Source organism: Bubalus kerabau, chromosome 4 (genome assembly GCF_029407905.1).
Source record: "Bubalus kerabau isolate K-KA32 ecotype Philippines breed swamp buffalo chromosome 4, PCC_UOA_SB_1v2, whole genome shotgun sequence".
Classification (NCBI taxonomy): Eukaryota; Metazoa; Chordata; class Mammalia; order Artiodactyla; family Bovidae; genus Bubalus; species Bubalus kerabau.
Genome location: NC_073627.1, coordinates 82,695,112 through 82,714,148, shown reverse-complemented (window position 1 = coordinate 82,714,148; position 19,037 = coordinate 82,695,112). Strand labels below are relative to the sequence as shown.

General features: G+C 36.6%; 1 protein-coding gene across 1 annotated transcript in view; it reads right to left on the bottom strand.

Moving 5' to 3' along the window:
• PLAA (phospholipase A2 activating protein) overlaps positions 1 to 19,037 on the bottom strand; it is a 40,212-nt gene that overhangs the window by 9,556 nt on the left and 11,619 nt on the right. Inside the window, exons 3-11 of the mRNA XM_055577858.1 lie at positions 15,456 to 15,556; positions 15,253 to 15,373; positions 13,165 to 13,332; positions 12,523 to 12,658; positions 10,231 to 10,400; positions 6,550 to 6,707; positions 5,642 to 5,861; positions 3,746 to 3,817; positions 481 to 549 (exon numbers count right to left, since the gene is read on the bottom strand). Coding sequence (XP_055433833.1) covers positions 481 to 549; positions 3,746 to 3,817; positions 5,642 to 5,861; positions 6,550 to 6,707; positions 10,231 to 10,400; positions 12,523 to 12,658; positions 13,165 to 13,332; positions 15,253 to 15,373; positions 15,456 to 15,556 — 1,215 coding nt within the window. The remainder of the gene's footprint in view (positions 1 to 480; positions 550 to 3,745; positions 3,818 to 5,641; positions 5,862 to 6,549; positions 6,708 to 10,230; positions 10,401 to 12,522; positions 12,659 to 13,164; positions 13,333 to 15,252; positions 15,374 to 15,455; positions 15,557 to 19,037) is intronic.

The following is a 19,037-nucleotide window of genomic DNA, read 5'->3' as shown; positions in this document are numbered from 1 at the left end:
GGCCTAAATGGTAAAAGCAAATTCTTTTCTGAGTCCTCTCAATGTGTAATATAGTAAATAACATTCTAAACACATTATGTAAGAATGAAGGGTAAGACATGGGAACAAACTAAGACTTTGTAAGGATAGTGAGGAAACCAGCCTTAACACAGAACAGCACTTCTCCATCCTGGTTGCATATGAGAAAATTATAAAACTATCCTTGCAAAGACCTCAACCCAGAGCAACGTTAGATCAAGTGAGCATCACTGAGGATGAGGCTGAAGGACTTTTTCTAAGCTACCCAGATGATTCCAGCATGCAGTAATGACACAATTCTGAGAACACTCAAAAAGTCAGGTCAAAAGTTTGGTCTTGATTTACTGTATAAAATGTTTTCCAGCAAGAAAAAGATGCCAATTTTCTTAAACTTTTATTACATAAAAGTTTTAATGAATTTTAAAAATCTAAAAACAAGAAAAGAAAGTGAAAAGTGTGTACCTGTAAATGGATCAACTCCAGCCATGGTAGTTCCCATACTTGCAGAGCCCGGTACATACCGACCACCACCTAAAATGCAATAATACTCATAGTAAGCACAGGGTAATGGCAAATTATACTAAAGTTCAAACTGCTCCTTCTTTACACAGAATGACTTATTTTCATTATTAGTTACACTTTCAGAATGACATCTTAATAAATGGGCTTAATAAATGGGTAGTAAATTTAATACAGCAAAATGCTTAGAATAGTGTCAGGCATATAGCTAGATTCCAATAAACTTAGCCAGGGAAGTTATCCTCAAGTAATTACATGCCTTATATACTATAATTATAGAAGTTTAATGAATTACAAAGGCTATTAGACTGGAAAGAAAGTCACAAGTTTCCACTATGAAAGGTGGACACTATTCTATTGAAATATAGACATAGGATTAGCTGGCATATAAGACAAATGGAAAAGAAACTAGGTAAGAGTCAGAGATACTACAATAGCCCAGTCTCACATTTGGGAATACTTGCAGCTGCTTTACTGACAATGGAAAGAAAGAAACAGGAAAAACAAGTATAGAGAATCAGCAGAATTTGGAGATGTTCAGAGTCCTTTTTTAGGACTTCCCACAAATTAGCTTTTGTGGGAAGAAGGAAGATGAGCTACTTATTATTCTAGCCCCTCTGATTTTAACGTTCAGGAGTTGGTATAACCAGTGCACAGATACAGAAAAAGCACACAAAACTACAAAGGTGAATGGGATTCATTAAAATAATGAAGAACACAGAGTAAGTGGATTTGCTGAGTTTTCACGATATGCTGGCTAGCAAGCTAAGTATCTTATATGCAGGAATTCATTTAAATATTAATTAGGTATCATTGTTATTCATAAAAATTTAGAAAAGGAAGGCTGAATAATTTGCCCAAGTGCCCAAGGCATTATGAGGCAGAATGTAGTCCTACAGTGTACCAAATGTGGTTTTCAGACCAATTTGAATGGGAGTCACTGGTTCAATATGCAGATTCCCAGGGCCTGCCCATAAATGCTTAGTGGTACTCCAAATTAGCTTCATTTTAGAAACCAATGGGGAGCTTTTAAAACTACCTAAACAGCAAACCACATCCAAGACCACTTAATCAGGGTCTTCCCTGGTGGTCCAGTGGTTAAGAATTCATCCTGCAATGGAGGGGATATTGATTTGACCCCTGGTCCAGGAAGATGCCATGGAGCAACTAAGCCCGTGTGCCACAACTACTGGGTCTGTCTTCTAGAGCCTGGGAGCTGCTGCAGCTACGAGCCCATGTGCCACAACCACTGGAGCCCCGCACACCCTAGAGCCCAGCGTGATCTGCAACAGGAGAAGCCACTGCAATGAGAAGCCTGCGCACAGCAACTAGAGAGGAGCCCCCACAGCCCTGCAATTAGAAAAAGCTGATGGACAGTAATGAAGACCCAGCACAGTCAAAAACAAACAAACAAACAAAAAGACCACTTAATCAGAATTCCTAGCTAAGGGGTCAGACTATAAGTATTTTTAACCTCCTCACTAATGTAGTGTATCAGAATTTTTGTGGGTGGGACCTTGCAATAACTAACTTAAACAAGCATCCCATAAATAAGGAAAAAAAAAAGAATTAAGATTGACCTTAAGTTGTAAGTAAGATGCAGAAATCTTCTGACCCCAGGGCTATTGGTAAAACTGGAGGGACAACATCAACAATAAAAAGAGCTAACATATATTGAGGGCTTAAATATTATTAATATATTCCAGGCATTTTGCTAAACACTTTGTATGTACTACAGGATTTTTTATAACATCTCAATATGAAAATGTTGTTATCTATCTTTTGATAACTGTGGTTCAGTTAACCTATTACTTTAGAATTTTCCTGGACTTTTAGTATGCTATCTTGCATATCTCCATAATCATTGAATCTTCTGAGTTATTGATATTGTGCAACAGTGAGACATGCTCCGGTTACGATGGCCCCAGTTGTTCTCTTGACTTTGTTGGTACTGTTTGAAGCTTGGTATAATAGTCTTTCTGTTCCAAAAAGAGGTGCTAATGAGATTCAGGAACTCTGTTGTTCTAAGTTTCAGGGCATCACTGTGCCCGAGTATGCCGACAGAGAAAGTGATCATCTGATCTACTCTTCAGATCTTTACTACCTTTTCAGGGTCACCAAAGACTTCCTTAATAGCCATCATGCTATCACAACATTTAGCTTGATAGTTGGTTTCTGTAGTACACTGGTACACTGCACAGGGTACAGCTATTTGCATCTAGGCCACCAGTGCATTCTCAGGAGAAGGGAAGCCTACTGAGAGCAGTTCACAGCTTCAGGATATGACCCAAGGTTGCATGTTGGTCCCTTCTATGGTTTAGATAGGAAGGACCATACGGTATCACTTTTAGAGCTCACAGTACTAAGTCTGCAGGACCAATAGATACCATAAATGCTATGAATCTCTTCCCAAATTTGGTACATTGTCCAGGAACTCTGGCTGAAGATCCAACAACAGCATCATAAAATACATCAAATGCTATTCTGAAAACAGAGATTTCTTCAGTTGCATTAAAGTCCAATTTTTTTCCAGTAGTGTTGATGCTGAGGCATGCATACCTTTGGTAAATAAAGTCACTTTGAAGAGCTACACCAACACTTCCAGGGCTTCATGAAGGCCATTAATAACTTAGATTAGGAAGACTAATCCTGGGTAGCGGGGTGGACTGTCTCCTTCCATGCTAAAGGCAAAATGTGCCTGGCCAAACTTCTTGACTGCACTGCTCCATCCAACATCCAGGACTCACATGGCTCCTTCTTTGCTCATGATCAGTAGCATCTCGCCAGTGACAGCACTCATGCTGTGTCTTGGGTGGTGGATTCCCCTATTATCTAATTTCACAGATAAAAAAAATAGGCTCAGATAGGTTAAGTAACTTGCCAACTTCTCACAAGTGGTAGAGCCAGATTTTGAACCAAGGTCTGTCTGACTCTAAAATCTAGGCTTTTAATGACGCTGCTCTCCTTTTAGGACCACTGGAGTAAATGATGAATTTTAATAATATGTTTTTAAAAGTCAGGAGGGAAAGCTAGAAAAGTACTCAAGGAAAAAGAAAAAAAGGAAGTTAAAAAGGAGATTCATAAAAATTGGACATACCAATAAGGGAATTACCAGTTATTGGATAATATCTTCAAAATGTTAAGCTACAGAATGCAAAATATTACACATTTTAGGAAGAAAGACATATTGCTCAAAACTGCTTCCCACCTGTAAAAGGATCCGCTGCAGGAAGGGTGTTAGAAGATCCTGATGAAGAGCCTGGAACGTACCGACCGCCACCTGTGCATGTAAACAAAGGAAAATCTGAAGCACGTCAAAATTCTGACTTTCATAAATAGCACACTGCTTACATCAGAAGACTCTAAGTGTGGAGAAAAAAGAGCAAGGCAACAAAAGACAGAGTAAGAGGAGTTATCTTAAGAGGAGTTATCGTCAGAAGTCTTACAGTTGGTTAGTAAAAAACTAAAATTTCAGCGATTCTCTAAGTTTTGTTTTTGATAACTGTAATACTTTTTATTATATCTTAGTTTCTGCACTTAAATAGTAAAATGACTAGGAATTCAAATATAAAAAGATAAATTGCAGTTGGTCTCTGACCTAAATAATATACCATACAATCAGTTTCTGTTCCTATACAAATTCACTAGAATTCCTGCTGTTGTTGCTATCAAAACCACAGGCAGCAAATGTTAATCTTTTAGAGAACCTCCAGGTTCATTAATTCATGTGTCAAATAGTACATTCAGTGTGGAGATCCAGCAGGGAACAAGATTGCTTGTATCCACTGAAGCTTACAACCTACTGGAGAAGAAAATTACAAAGGGGATGAGTGCTACAAAGGAAACAGATTTCCCATTTATTTCTTTGCAAATGTGTGGTGTGTGTGAGTAGGCTTTGTTAGTATCTCTAAGGAAATAATTGGAGGCATCTACCAAAGATATATCTGAGGATGCTGGTAAGGGTTTCGGAAGAGTAAAAAAGGGGAGACTGTTAGATTTCCAGATACAGACAGCTGCTTTAACATCTGTCCTCTATCTATCCCACAAGACAGCTTATACAATACAGTACTCTTTTGTACTGTAGGCTGATATTCCAACCAGAAATATCCAGATATAAGCTTTGTTTTCCCTTTTTCTGTCAAGTCTATCTGGGAGGGTTCCATTATTTATAGTTCTGTAGTGATTCAGTCTGATACCTCTGTTTAAATGAACATGCAGCTGAGATTAGCTCTATGATGTGAATGAACAATAGAAGTTTGAACTAGAGGAGAGAAGATGATTTAGGAGCGTCTGTGAGGGAAAAAGGGAAAAAAAAAAGATCTGAGACAAGAACAGAATGTGCAATGCTTGTAAAAAGGAAGAACACCAGCACATGAAAGATGGGGTCAGAAATGACAGGAACCCACTTAATAATAAAGTGTCAATTTCAAAATTTTATTTAGGGCTGGCCCTATATTTAAGACAAGAGGGAGAATTGTATTTCCTCCCATACCATAGCCTCGGTTTCCGGGACCTAGAACTCAGGCTAACACTTCTAGAATTAAACTCCACTCGAGGACTCAAGACTAATACTACTGGGGTTATAATACTCCTGGCATGAAAACCTAATCCCATTTATAACACTTAAACACTGTATACTATGTAATAAACAAGTGACTTAAAGTGAACATGACGAATACAAATAACACATAAACTAAAATTACCCACAGTTCAGTTCTAGACTTGATGCATAACTAACCAGTTTAGCCCCATGTGAAACAGAATTTCTATTTAATAAATTTCACCAAAATAACATGAAGCAGTAATATGAAGAAACTTACAAGTTTCTTTTCATTTCAAATGGCTGAATTAGTTTCTTAATTTTATTTAGTTTACAGTGTGGCTGTATTTTTGAAAGAGAACAATTTACAATTATTTCTAAAAATACAAAATTACTATATAATTTGAAGCTCAAAAATATAAATCTGCTGTAGATCTTATTTTTAATTTTTTTATTTAAATAGTTAATCATAATAGGTGTTTAAATATACACAGACACACACAAAAGATAATCAACTCTGATGGGAGTATTAATATATAAGACTTAATACAAACCCTAACTTACCTGTAAAAGGATCTGAAAAACTGGTGTTTCCGAGTCCCAACATTTGACCTTTTGTGTTATCAATAATAAATTTAGCCACCTGATCCAAAAACATAGGATTCAAATCATTCTTCTGTAAGAAGTTGTATGCAGCTAACCAGGGATCATCAGTGATATTATATGGCAATTTATATGATGGTCCACCTTCATTGACATCAATTGAGAAAACATAATCAAATTCCTTAAATGGGAATATAAAAAGGAGATGAATGATTACTGTCTGTTCATATATATTAAAGATATATATAACAGAGTTATTTTAATAATGATAGTGTTAAACTTTCTCCAAAGCACAATGTTAAAACTTCTACTAGGCAGATAATGATTAACAGCAACCATCTGCATGTGCTGTAAGAATGGTAGTTCTCTGGGGTAGACTTAGGGGATGGATTATGAAAACACATTAACTGTAAAAGCAAAGATTGGTTGGCAATTAGCTGATCTCAAGGCCAAAAGTATTAGCTGTTGCAAACATGTTCGTAAAACACATGCCGGCATTATAAGCACAGCCTTGCAGGGTCCCTCATGCCCTGTCAAGTTAAACACAGCTAGGCATGAAGCATAAGAGGAAAGGTGGCACAAAAGTGCCAAACCCAAAACGGTCGGGAATAGCTTATGCATCTAACTACCAAAAGGCAAATCATGGCCAGTGCATCCATCACAAAAGGAGCTCTTTCTGCATGCAAAGATACTTAAAAACAAACAAACAAACAAAAACTACTCAAAGACTGAGAATCTCCCCACTGAAATGTATTTTTAAATGTCAAAATACCAAAGAAAATTTTATTAGCATGGAGAAAGGGAAACAAAACCATTAATTTGTCAAATGCTTTAAGATAATAGTAATTAGAAAGCAGAAGTTGACATACTTTCCCTTCATATAAAACTTTTCCAGACGTTTGCTGACTAGCACCAGAGGAGCCAACAACATCACCAATTTTTATCCACCTCCTTTCACTAACACTCCACTGGTAGGCTTCGACTTTCTCTCCATCTCTGATTAGACGAGTCTGTCCTTCTCTAGTACCTTAAAATAAAAATTGTGTGAGTCAGAGAAAGGCAGAGTAAAATTTACAAGCATTTAGATCGAAAATTTTTAATGTTAAAGTTTATACCTAAAACATTAAATGAAATATTTTAAAACATAATTCTACTAGAAAATGGACAAAAAGAAAATAATGCTTCAAAGGAAACTCTATTAAATAAAGGATGTTTAAAAAGATGTGATTCTACTAAAAAAGTAGTTGGCTAATCAAAAATAAAATGAGTTTTATTAATAAATGTCTTCTGACAATACTTCATTTCAGTAAATGATTCTCCATTCTTCTAGCTGATCAGGCCAAAAAGAGTAGAAGAGTGATTCCTTTATCTCAACTCTAATCCTACAGCAAATTCCATCAGCTCTATCATTAAAATATAGCTAGAACAACTAACTCTTCTCACCATCTCCAGTGCTACCTATTGGTATAAGCCACCAGTATTTCTTAGTTGGACTGATTCAATGGCCTCCTAATATAGGCCCTGGAACCCCCTCGAGTCTGATTACACTGGCTGTTTATTGTGCTTATTATATTCTCCACACAGATGTTGGCAAGATTTGCTTCTGACCCTCCTTAGGAACTTTACCTGAAAGTCACATTCTCACAAGGCCTTCAGTGGCAGAGGCACCTAGCTGTCCTCTAGAAATTCCTGCTCCTATTCCAATGGTGTCCCGAGATTACATACTGAGTAATGGTCAGTGGAATCTGGGTGGGTGTGATATCAGTCCAGTTCAGTTGCTCAGTTGTGTCGGACTCTTTGCGACCCCATGGACTGCAGCACGCCAGGCTTCCCTTTCCATCACCAACTCTTCAAGCCTATTCAACTCATGTCCATTGAGTTGGTGATGCCATCCAACCATCTCATCCTCGGTCCTCCCCTTCTCCTCCCACCTTCAATCTTTCCCAACATCAGGGTCTTTTCCAATGGGTCAGTTCTTGGCATCAGGTGGTCAAAGTATTGGAGTTTCAGCTTCAGGGTCTGATATATGCTGGTTCCAAACCTAGTCCATCATTTTCTACCCTCCCCTCTTATACTATCTAGTGATTGAATGTCTATAACCAAGGGGACCCTGCAAGCACCTGCTGAAGATGGTGATTTCAGCTTGAGCACCTGAATAACTCAGAGGAGTACGTACTCCAGGACACCTGTCATCAACTGAACTCTAAATGTACAACAAATAAACCTTCTCTTGTGTTAAGCCACTGAGATTTTAGGATTTATCTGTTATAGCAACTAGTGCTATCCTAAGTAGTATACATTTCCTGACCACTGAATTTATAACTCCTGTTTTGTTTTTTATTAAAACTCAACTCCTGCTTTATTTTTCCCATAGAATTTATCATTATCTGACATACTTGTATATCTACTTACTTTTAAATTATCTGCCTCCTCCTGTAGAGTATAAATTTGTAAGAAAAGAATCTGTATTGGGCAGAGTTTAGAACAATGCCAGGTACACAGTAAGTACCTAGTAAATATTTACTGAATGTGTATATATGTATGGACAAAAAGATTACATTTTTGCAAAGAACTATAAGAATATTAAAAACATGAAATGATATGAACGTATTCAAACTCTGGTTTCAGAAACCCAAAGAAATTTTTTTATGTGGGTTGTATCAGTTGATTTACTGAATTTGAAATTAAAAATGAGAAGAATAAAAAATATATTTACTTCATGGAAAACAATAAGTGATCTCTTTGTTATTGTTGTTTAGTCATTAAGCCGTGTCTGAGTCTTTTGCGACCCCATGGACAGTAGCCCACCAGGCTCCTCTGTCCATAGGGTTTCCCAGGCAAAAGTACTGGAGTAGATTGCCATTTCCTTCTCTAGGGGATCTTCTGGACCCAGAGATTGAACCTGCGTCTCCTGCATTGGCAGGCAGATTCTTTACCACTGAGCCACCAGGGAAGCCCAATAGGTCCATTACATATTGAATAAGTAATAGTTTAATGAAAAATTAGTTTTAGAAATTTAGTAAGAAGACTAGCGTTGTTGTATGTTTTCGTAAATCTCTTTACCGTCTCTCTTAATGGAAGAGAGCTGGATTATCATACCTGCCCCTGCATTTAACCTTTGTAATTTATTGTTCGGTTGAAGTATATCAAGAAAATCCCACGTCACACGGATAATACAGTTGAAAAGAGAGGACTGGTCTAACAGCCTTTTCAGAAAAATGTGGATATTCTACATGGGCAGATCCTAAAAGGTTTCAACTTTAGAATCTAAAATCATATCAATGAACTTGTCATGCTCTATTATACTAAAATCCATTGGTCCATCAAACTCTGAACAGTTCTTTTACTCATTTATGATTCTGTTAGACCACAAACTAGTCATCTGGAAAACACTGATTAAATCACAGATTTATGTAGATCTTCCATATGACTACACATTTTATTATTCAATATTAAAAAGTCTCATTTGTTAATATTACCACTGATGTTACAAGTCTTTCAAAATTTCAATTTTCAGTTGGAAGTTTGAATCTTATCTTTGGCAACAAGTACTATCAATCGTTTTCCTTAGAGTGACATGCTCATTTCATTCATTTTCCAAAAAAGGCCTGCCAAATATCTAAGTCTGAATAACTACAGCTGTTCTTTGAAATAAAAGTGGCATTCCAAGAAAAAAGGGGAAGTTCAGCCTGCAACTCCAATGACTGCAGAAGTACTTATCCCGGAGGCTTGTGGTGCTCTGGTATACCGTAGGTGCACTTTACATCTTGTCATCCAGAACGTTAAAGGCATGTACTAAAGGGCCAAAAACGCAATTTTTAATGCTTTTTCAGGAACATTCTTAAGAGCAGATGCACTTTTTCTTAAAAACAATAACTGCATGCCAGTGAAGAACACCATGACCACCTGAACAGCCTGGTGCCACTGCCTTGATCTGTGTACTAAGGAGCCAGCAGCTTTACCCACCACTGCTTTTATACCATAAATGCAGATGTTAACACAGTGTTAAAAGTCAAATAACATTTTTGTATTACAAAACTAGTTATGACCATATGGATATCCTGAAAGGATCTCAGAACCCCCAGGGATTCATGGATCAAGGGATCATGGATCCATCCAACATAAAGTTTCATTTGAGACAATCACTGTCCTGATTTTAAGCTCAAATGATGCCTAACTCATTAAGTAGACATTCCATTATTTAAACTCATTTTTAGTCTATACAGCCTCTCAGAGAATCAAGTCAACCAAAAGTTATTAAATGATTGACTTCTGAACACCTACCATATATATGAACTAAGTATTAAAAAATAAAAAAGATCCCTGTTTATGGGGAACTTAGCTCAAAGTCTTTAAAATGATGAGGCAGAGACAAAAAGAACATGGGTTTCTCATTGTGATTATGCATAATAAAAATTCTCAGAAATTGGTGCCTGGCAATGAAAATAATACTGAATGACTTAACAAAACAATCTTTTTTTCTGTCACTGATTATTCCAAAAGGCAAACATGGTAACGTTTTTTACTACTAGATACACTGAAATATTTACCAGGTTCATTCAGATGTTCCCTCCCAGGAAGTTGTTCAGCATTAATGTCCCCTAAGTCACCAGTTTTGGAATCAATGGTTGCTTGAGAGAGTTCTCTTTCAAAAGCCTTGATTTCCTCAGCACTTGCTGTCCGATCCTCTGATTCTGTAAACACTCTAATAATACCATCACTGTAATGAAACAGAAACTGATTTTAAGTCATTACCACAATGTATTAACATTATCACACTTAAAAGATCCAAAGCAAAAATAATCTGTATATGTGAATATGAAAAATGTTACTACGTATTTATTGCTGAATATAGAACTATGCTGATTTCAGCACACTACTCTGTACTTGCCAAAGCAACAGAAAGGATGAAAAAAGACTTTTTAAGAAAAAAGTTACTGGCAAAGAACAAAGAGATATATATTTAACACAATTTTCAATTCCAAATTAAATATTTACCATCACAAAAATCTACAGGTATAGCATACACTTTCAAAGTCAGTAGTACACATGTATTACGGTATACAAAAGAGTGGTGAACTGTTTCACTTACAAAGGGCTCAAATGCCCAACATAAGGCTTAGAAAATACTAGATGCTCGATATCCATTCATTAGAAACACATGGAGCCTGTCCTCGCTATTCCATTAATTAGCAATGTTACCAAAACAAACAAACAAAAAAAACAGCTTCACCTCTGGACTAGATGGCAGGCCCAATTTCTATTCTTGGGAAAATGACTTGGTTTCCATAATTTCTCTTTTCAAAATTTTGTGGTGAGGCAAGTTACCCACTTTCAACTATATTAATCTCACTCAGCTCTATAGTGAACTTTCTTACTTAACCTTCTACTAACAGCAAATGTTATCACTTTATTTATTTTTCTTCAATTTTAAATAAGTTTAGGGTGAAAATAACTAAACCGACATATCAACCCTGACCCAGCCAAGGAGTAATAACACACACGTGCTTTAGTAGACCCCGTTCTCTTACGGCTGTCGCTCTCTTTTTCCTCTTGCCTTCAATGGCCGAGTAGCCTGTGATCCTTTCCTTCATCCATTTCTTCAAAAAAGTCTTTGTCTCCTCTTACTACCTTTTTCTATCATTTTCTATCAAAATGTGATGTCAAAAAGGTCACTACTAACATCTTTCAAAGCAAATCCAAAAGCTTTTCTAACTTTTCATTCCTTAACCCCTCATGTACTTACTGACACTGATCACAATTGGCCTCCAAAATCTCTTTTTTCCAAGTTTGAATTTCAACATCTGGATTGTTTTTTCTGTTTTCGGCTACTGGCTTTTCTTTCTCTATCCACAGTGTAGCATAAATTCAGCCTTTAGTACTGCTCCTTCCCTTCTGTTTCTTCGCTCAGATGCCCTATCCCTGGTCTCTGGAAGTCTGGTGCTAATCTTGATCTGCGGTCCCAGCTGTTACCCTGGGATCCAGTCCAATGCCTGAGTGTGACTTAACAGCACAGATCCCAGGAGGTTATCACCTTTCTCACCAGACCAGTTCTCGCACTTCTGCATTTTTATTAATGTGGACTTCTACTCATTCAAACTTCGAAACTTTATCCTTTTTTTTCATCCCCTTTCTGATCATTTTCCCTCTGCATTATCTCATTTTTTGGTCTTTTATCTATTAATACTGTGGGGGTAATAATATTTCATAACTTTACATCCCACCCCTACAGTTGCTTTTTAATTTGGTTTCCTGTCCATTGTCACCACTAGTAAAATCTAACCTACATATTTAATAATTCCTAAGTTCTGTTCACCACTTCTTACTCAAGAGCTATAACCCTTTAACCCCAAGCACTGAATCTAACAAATGCCGGGCATTCCAGGTTCTTCATGATTAAGCCCCACCCTACCATCTTACCACTATCATCCACTGCTCCCTAGAACTGGTCCTCCACCATTTTCCTTCATCTCCCACACACATCACTCCTGGTCCCATGCCACACTTTACTTGTACTTCTATTTTTGATAGAAACTTTCTTTGCTGTTTTTATTCATTATCTTTCAAAACCGAATTCAAATTTCTTCTCCAAAAGGTTTGCCCACACCAATTTGTAATTTCTCTCATTTCAAGTTTCAGCTGTACAACCTGTAATACAATACTAATGTAATATATATCATGTATCACTAATGCAAAAGCTGTTATTTCTACTACTGTTTTGTTTAGTGACACAAATGTGCCTGTGATCTCCCCAGTTCACCTGAAATTCTATGGCTTATCTCTGTGCACCCTATCTAAGGCCTAGACACATATCATTGATTGATTGACTAGAATGTGAATACCTCGCACCAACCACAATGTCACCATTGTCCAGCACACAGCAGCACCATATAGACTGAGCTGGAAGTCGGATTGTTTGAGCACATTCCCCATGTTTCCAGATTCTCAGAGATCTGTCTTCTGCTGTTGTCACAAAATCTAAAATTAATGAATATGGGAAAAATTAGCCTGAATAAATAAAATTCAGTACATTTATATATACTACCTTTCTAAATAGGCATCAGATCAGATCAGATCAGATCAGTCGCTTACTGATGTTTAAACCTCAAAGTACTTATAAATTATAGTTCTAAATTTTATGTATATGTCACTTATACCATATACAACTTCAAAAAAATTACATTTTTGTATATTCACATCTTACTATACTTTACACCAATAAATTGTATGAAATCTTTCTTCAGATGCCCAAGAACCTTTTACAACCCAACCATCAAGTCTGAATGAATAGAAAGATGATCATACAGTTTTCTCCTTAGGAAAAATATATTTACAAAATAAAGTTACTAAATTATTCAAGTTACAGTTAGTAAACTGAAAACTGATTTAAACCATTAGCACGCTGCACCACCTCCCCAACCTCAAGATGGGACAGAACACCACTCAACACAGAATTTTAAATACGTAGTATAAGACAATCTTACCTTTACAATTTGGAAAGACAGATATGCTATAAATATAATTTGTATGACCATAAAATACTTCAAGACACTCGCCAGTGATTTGCCACCTTCTAATACTAGCATCATTTGCACAGGAGAGAAATTCTGTTTCACTCAAAATTGCCAAGCCTCTTACACAGTCTTCATGCCCTGTATTAAAATATATATATAAATCAATAAGAATGGATCATTTGGTTGATGGCTCTATGTATTTTAATTTACTAACACTATTAAACATACCAGTGAATATTAAAAACTGATTTTCAAGTTAGAGAAATACATTTTTTTCCCCTTAGAAAAGCCTGGTCGCCAAAATTGGTAGTGTAGTTTTGGCAGTATTTTTTAATCACCAGTCTTAGGAAGTTATTTTATATTTATCATATCTTCTCTACATTTTTCTTAAAACCCTCCAGAAATGGGATTTTGATCCATACAATTTTTTTTTTTAAGGAAATCCTTTATTTATTTGTTGGCTGTGCGGCATGCGGGGCCTTAGTTCCCAACCAGGGATCAGACCTGATCACCTGGACTGACAGGGAAGTTCCCCCATGATTTTTACTTGAGAATTCATTTCAACTTTTCTTTCCCAGTAACAAGAGTTATTATTCATAACATACACAATACTCAAATATAACAGTAAATAGCCCCTCAATTTCTCACTACATAATACTAGGATTAGTATTTATAAAGCACCAAGAAAACAAAAACCAGGATTACAAAAAAGATTTCAATTATTTAAGAGTTTGAAATAAAATCTATCATAGGATAAACTTTATTCAAATGTGAAATAGGTTGAGAGAGATTAATTTATCTAAAACCACACAATTAGTGGCAGAGCTAAAGCAAGAATTCAAGTTTCCTGCCTCTTATTTCCTACCTCTTTTGATTCAAATAACAACTTCTCTTACTCTTTTGATTCAACCAAAACATATAAAGCCAAACACTGGTGCTTTACCAAGGGAAATATTTCTTAATTTATATAAATGAAGGCATTAAAATGATAAAATAAAAATTAAGCACTTGATTTTTTTAAAAGGGCAAGAATTTATTGAATTAAAACTTGTGTTATTGTATAGCTAGATTATATATACGTGTACGTATTTATTCCTCTCAAAGGACATTAAATGTTTTTAAAAACGTAATAAGATTCAATTTTTTCGATATTAATGGAGGCACTGTAGATGTCGCTACAATGTTTTTTAAAAGGACAAAACATTTTCAGAAGTTTGTAATCTAATAAAGGAGATCAGACATCTAAACCTTTCCCATGCTCAGTATTTGCTGATTTAGATTACCTATAACAGATTAATAAAACTTGACACATATAGTATATGTATGGAAGCAGAAACAGAGAGATGTTCTGACTCATTGTCCATTTTCCACCTACAGATAGTTTTTTTTATCTGCACAAGGGACTTCTTGCAGTATTATCCAAGATGTTGATCAACTTTAAGGAATAAATAGAAGCAAGGAAAAACAAACAAAAATCACATCAAAAATTTAAGTGCCACACAAATAAATCATCAGTACTAATATTAGACAGCCAATTCCTCATTTTAGGAGTTATTTAATAGCTGAGGTTTTACAAGACTACCCACCTGAAAGTACAACATAAACAAAGCCTGAAAATTCTTATTATTAAACAATGTATTTCAATATTAATAAAAGCATGAGTGAGGTTGTCCTCACATATGAAGGTAACTCAATTGACCCACACTTAGTAAGACTTATGTTTGGAAGTTTCAGGCTAAATCGTTCAAATGACAACCAAAACATAACTGAGTACCAAAAATTACATAAATAATGTACATAGAAGCACATAGCCATATTATAGCTTATGAAGTAACTGTTTATTAGCCCATATCTGGTTGTCTTATGACAGATCTCAGCACAGCTTTTAAAAAGATATGACATATTAACTGTCAGAAAATTTATACTCACCCAAATTAAATGGCTGAAATACACTGATTTTTTCAAGTATCACTTTAAAACTTCTATATTAAAAAAAAAAAAATCACCTGTGCAAATATGAAGCAATGAGATTACAAAAGCTGTCTACTGTGATCTTACCAGAAAAAGTCCTCTCGCATCTTCCAGCTTTCCACAGTTTAATAGTCTTGTCTGCTGATCCAGTTAACATTAAGCCCTGTTCAGGTAATATCTTTACTGCCCAAACTGCAGCTGTATGACCCTGTGAGGAAAATGGGTATTAAGTTGCCACAGAATCATCATATTTAATTATTTTATCAAATACTCACACAGAACTACTGTACCTGTAAGGTCATCATGCATTTGTCATTCAGCCAGACTTTAGCAGTTGTGTCCCACGAGCCACTAAGTAATGTCCCAAACTTGCCAGATGAAAGACTACAAACTAAAGGAGAAAAAGGTTAATTAACATATTTTCATAGAGAGAAATGCTCAATCTTGCCAGGTACTAAAACACTACAATTTTAAATTCACTTTATGAAGTGAGGCTATTTAGCTAATTAAGGCTTAACTCAATGGAAATACAGAAAAGCACAGATTCTGGGGCCAGGCTCCCTGGATCCAAGTCCTAACCATTCCATTTAGGAGCTATCTGACCATAGGGATATTATTTAACATCAGATTCCTCATCTGTAAAAGGAGGGAGCAGGATTAAGTGGGTTGCACAATCCCTTCCAGTTCTAAGAAACTATACAGAAAAATAATGCAAAAGATTTTGGAACACTACATAGTTATTTAGGGTCACACTAGTCAACATGACAAAAAAACTATAGAGTCAAGCTAAGTGTTCAACAGTAATGAGATGGCTAATTAAATGCTTTACCTTGATGTAAAACTGTACAAGCTAAAAATTATAAATATGAAAAATTATCTAAAAACATGGAAACAAAAAAGTCAAGAGTTCTGATTTAAAATGGCAGATTGTCCGCAGAAATGCTATAAATGATCTTAATTTACAAGGACAAAGAAGACAAAATAATATAACTGACTTAGCAAAAAGGAAGAGGTTACACAGAAAGAGATTAGAAGCAGACTAACTGGCCCCACAAAACTATGGATACTAAATAGTATCCACTAGGTTCCACAGAGGATAGGGCTAAGCAGAGAACCTAAGAAATGAGAACAGTGATTCAAAGCCTGCACATAATGCAGTGAAACACTAGAACTCTCCTCTCAGCCTACAGTGTCAGGAAAGCACATTCTCACCCACTGCAGGAAGGAGATAGGAGGTTTATCCTCTGGAGGAACTGCAGCTGAGTTTCGAGACTCAGGTCACCAGGCATAATAAATGGCTGGAATAAGGAGCCCCAAGAAACACAGAATAAGCAGAATAAGCAGAAAGTCTCCATCCTAAAATGTGGTACCTATACCTGCTCCCACAAAACCAGCAGTCAGGCATATATCGATCTCCATTCACCTAGGCAAGAGGCAGGAGCATTCTTAGAGGACTGAATAATGTTAAAGAACTCCAAATGCAGACATTTGAAAGGATTTCCATCTAAAATGTCAGGCCATCAGCTCTACCTCTAACAAAGACCACCAATCACCAAGCTCCATCCACATGAAAAAGAAAAACCAAAACAAAGAAACAGAAAAATAAGGTGGAAAAGGGCTTGAGATATCCATAAGAAACAAATCCAATTTCAGAAATCAGAAGACAAATCTTCAATCTGATATTATTTGCAAACAGGTATTATATAAAAAAAGAACTAATGAGAGACCAAGAAAAATAAAGGCTAAAAATAGAAGAACCAAACTAAAAAACCAGGGGGAAAAAAGTCTGAGAATTGGACCCAAAAGGCAAAGATATAGAAAACAGGAAAGGATAGTTAAGAAAGTTAGAAAACAATTTTAGAATGTCAAACATCTAAGTAACAGAGATTCCAACAAGAAGAAGTAACTGGGGAAAGAGGAGAAATTGGGGCAGAAAACAAAGAAACAGTATAAGAAAGAGTCCCTCAAAGTGAAGGTCAAGATATCCAGACTGAATGAACCTACAGAAGTGTCCAGTGAAAGGCACTTTAAGAAACAGAGACAGAGATGCACTGTGGTATTTCATAACATTAGAAATAGAGAAGATCCCAAAAGTTTGGGAAGGGACCAGAAGTGTCCCATAGAAAAGACAGGGGAAATGCATCAAATTTCTAAATAACACCATACACTAAAAGACAATAGAGCAATGCCTTCAAAATTCTGAAGTTAAATGGATTTAACACAGGATTCTACATCTAGCCAAATTAACAGTCATATATAAGACTAGAATAAAGCTATTTTTCAATATGCAAATACAAAATATATTTAACCCCCATGTTACAGCTTTCTTAGGAAGCTGCAACAGCTGTATTATACTAAAGAGTAAGCTAAGAATGATGAAAACAAGGGATCTAGGAAAAAGGGAAATCTGGAGATGACATTAACCCAGGGAGTATGAATGCAACAGGTGGCTAAAAGGCACCAAGAGGGAGGTTTCCAGGAAGCACATGGAACATGTAAAGATTTAATGTGCATGGTAGCCATTAGTGATATTCATAAAATATTTTCTGCTCTTTACCTTCTAAGCAAATTATAAGACTAAACTTCTTCAGTTCCTTTGGCCTCAGGCATGTTACATGACTTGTTCTGGCATTGAAAAATTGAGCAGAAATCATGTTATTTCCAGGTGGAAGCTGTAAAAACAGGAGCTAAATTAGGCCATGCTCCTCCCCACTGCTCCAGCATCTGTGAAAGCACATGCTGCACTGGAGCCTGTCATCTGGATACCTGCTGCACTGGAGCTATAAGAAGCAAAGCAAGCTGATTGCATTAAGCCACTGTGACCCTGGAGCTGTCTGTTACCACAGTGTCACCTAGCCTACTTCACTGAGGCAGAATTAGCAACAAAAGTGAGGCACCCTAAAGCAAGTACCTGAAATATATGGGATTAGTTTAACAGACAGGTGATGAGGAGATTGCTAACACAGAGAGGAGACCAATGATCCTTATTACATAGTAAGGAACATTTATTTGGTAAAGCTGCCACCGGCATTAACTCAGGACACGATAAATTTGTTTTCTAAGGAAAAGAGGCTGGAAAATAGGACTCCTGCGTTAGGAGTCATTTACTATTGGATGCATCTGGCTAGGTAGTAAAAGAAAGGAATGAGATCAAGAACTGGCTGGCTCCTAAGCAGAAATGAAGAGTCCAAACCTAGGGATTTGCAGAGCTGAAAGAGCCAATTGCTTCTCAAGCCCAGATGAAAAATATAAACCCTAGAAGTCCTTTCAGCACCAAAGGACAAGTGACATCCAGCTACATAACAGGTACAACTCAGAAACACAGCCATCCGTCCTGCACAGTGCCAAACTTCCAAATGGATTTAAAGTACGTTCAAAGCAAAGAAAATTAAGGTTGTTGCCATGAAAATAAACGCTTTCAACTGGGAAAATAGCTCAGGGAAAAGAACCTAAAGGCTCAGCTTTTTCAGTTAACTCATGTCCTTGGAAGGAAAGTTCTGACCAACCTAGATAGCATATTAAAAAGCAGAGATATTACTTTGCCAACAAAGGTCTGTCTAGTCAAGGCTATGGTTTTCCCTGTGGTCATGTGTGGATGTGAGAGTTGGACTGTGAAGAAAGCTGAGCGCCGAAGAATTGCTGCTTTTGAACTGTGGTGCTGGCGAAGACTCTTGAGAGTCCCTTGGACTGCAAGGAGATCCAACCAATCCATCCTAAAGGAGATCAGTCCTGGGTGTTCTTTGGAAGGACTGATGCTAAAGCTGAAACTCCAATACTTTGGCCACCTCATGCAAAGAGTTGACTCATTGGAAAAGACTCTGATGCTGGGAAGGACTGGGGGCAGGAGGAGAAGGGGACAACAGAGGATGACA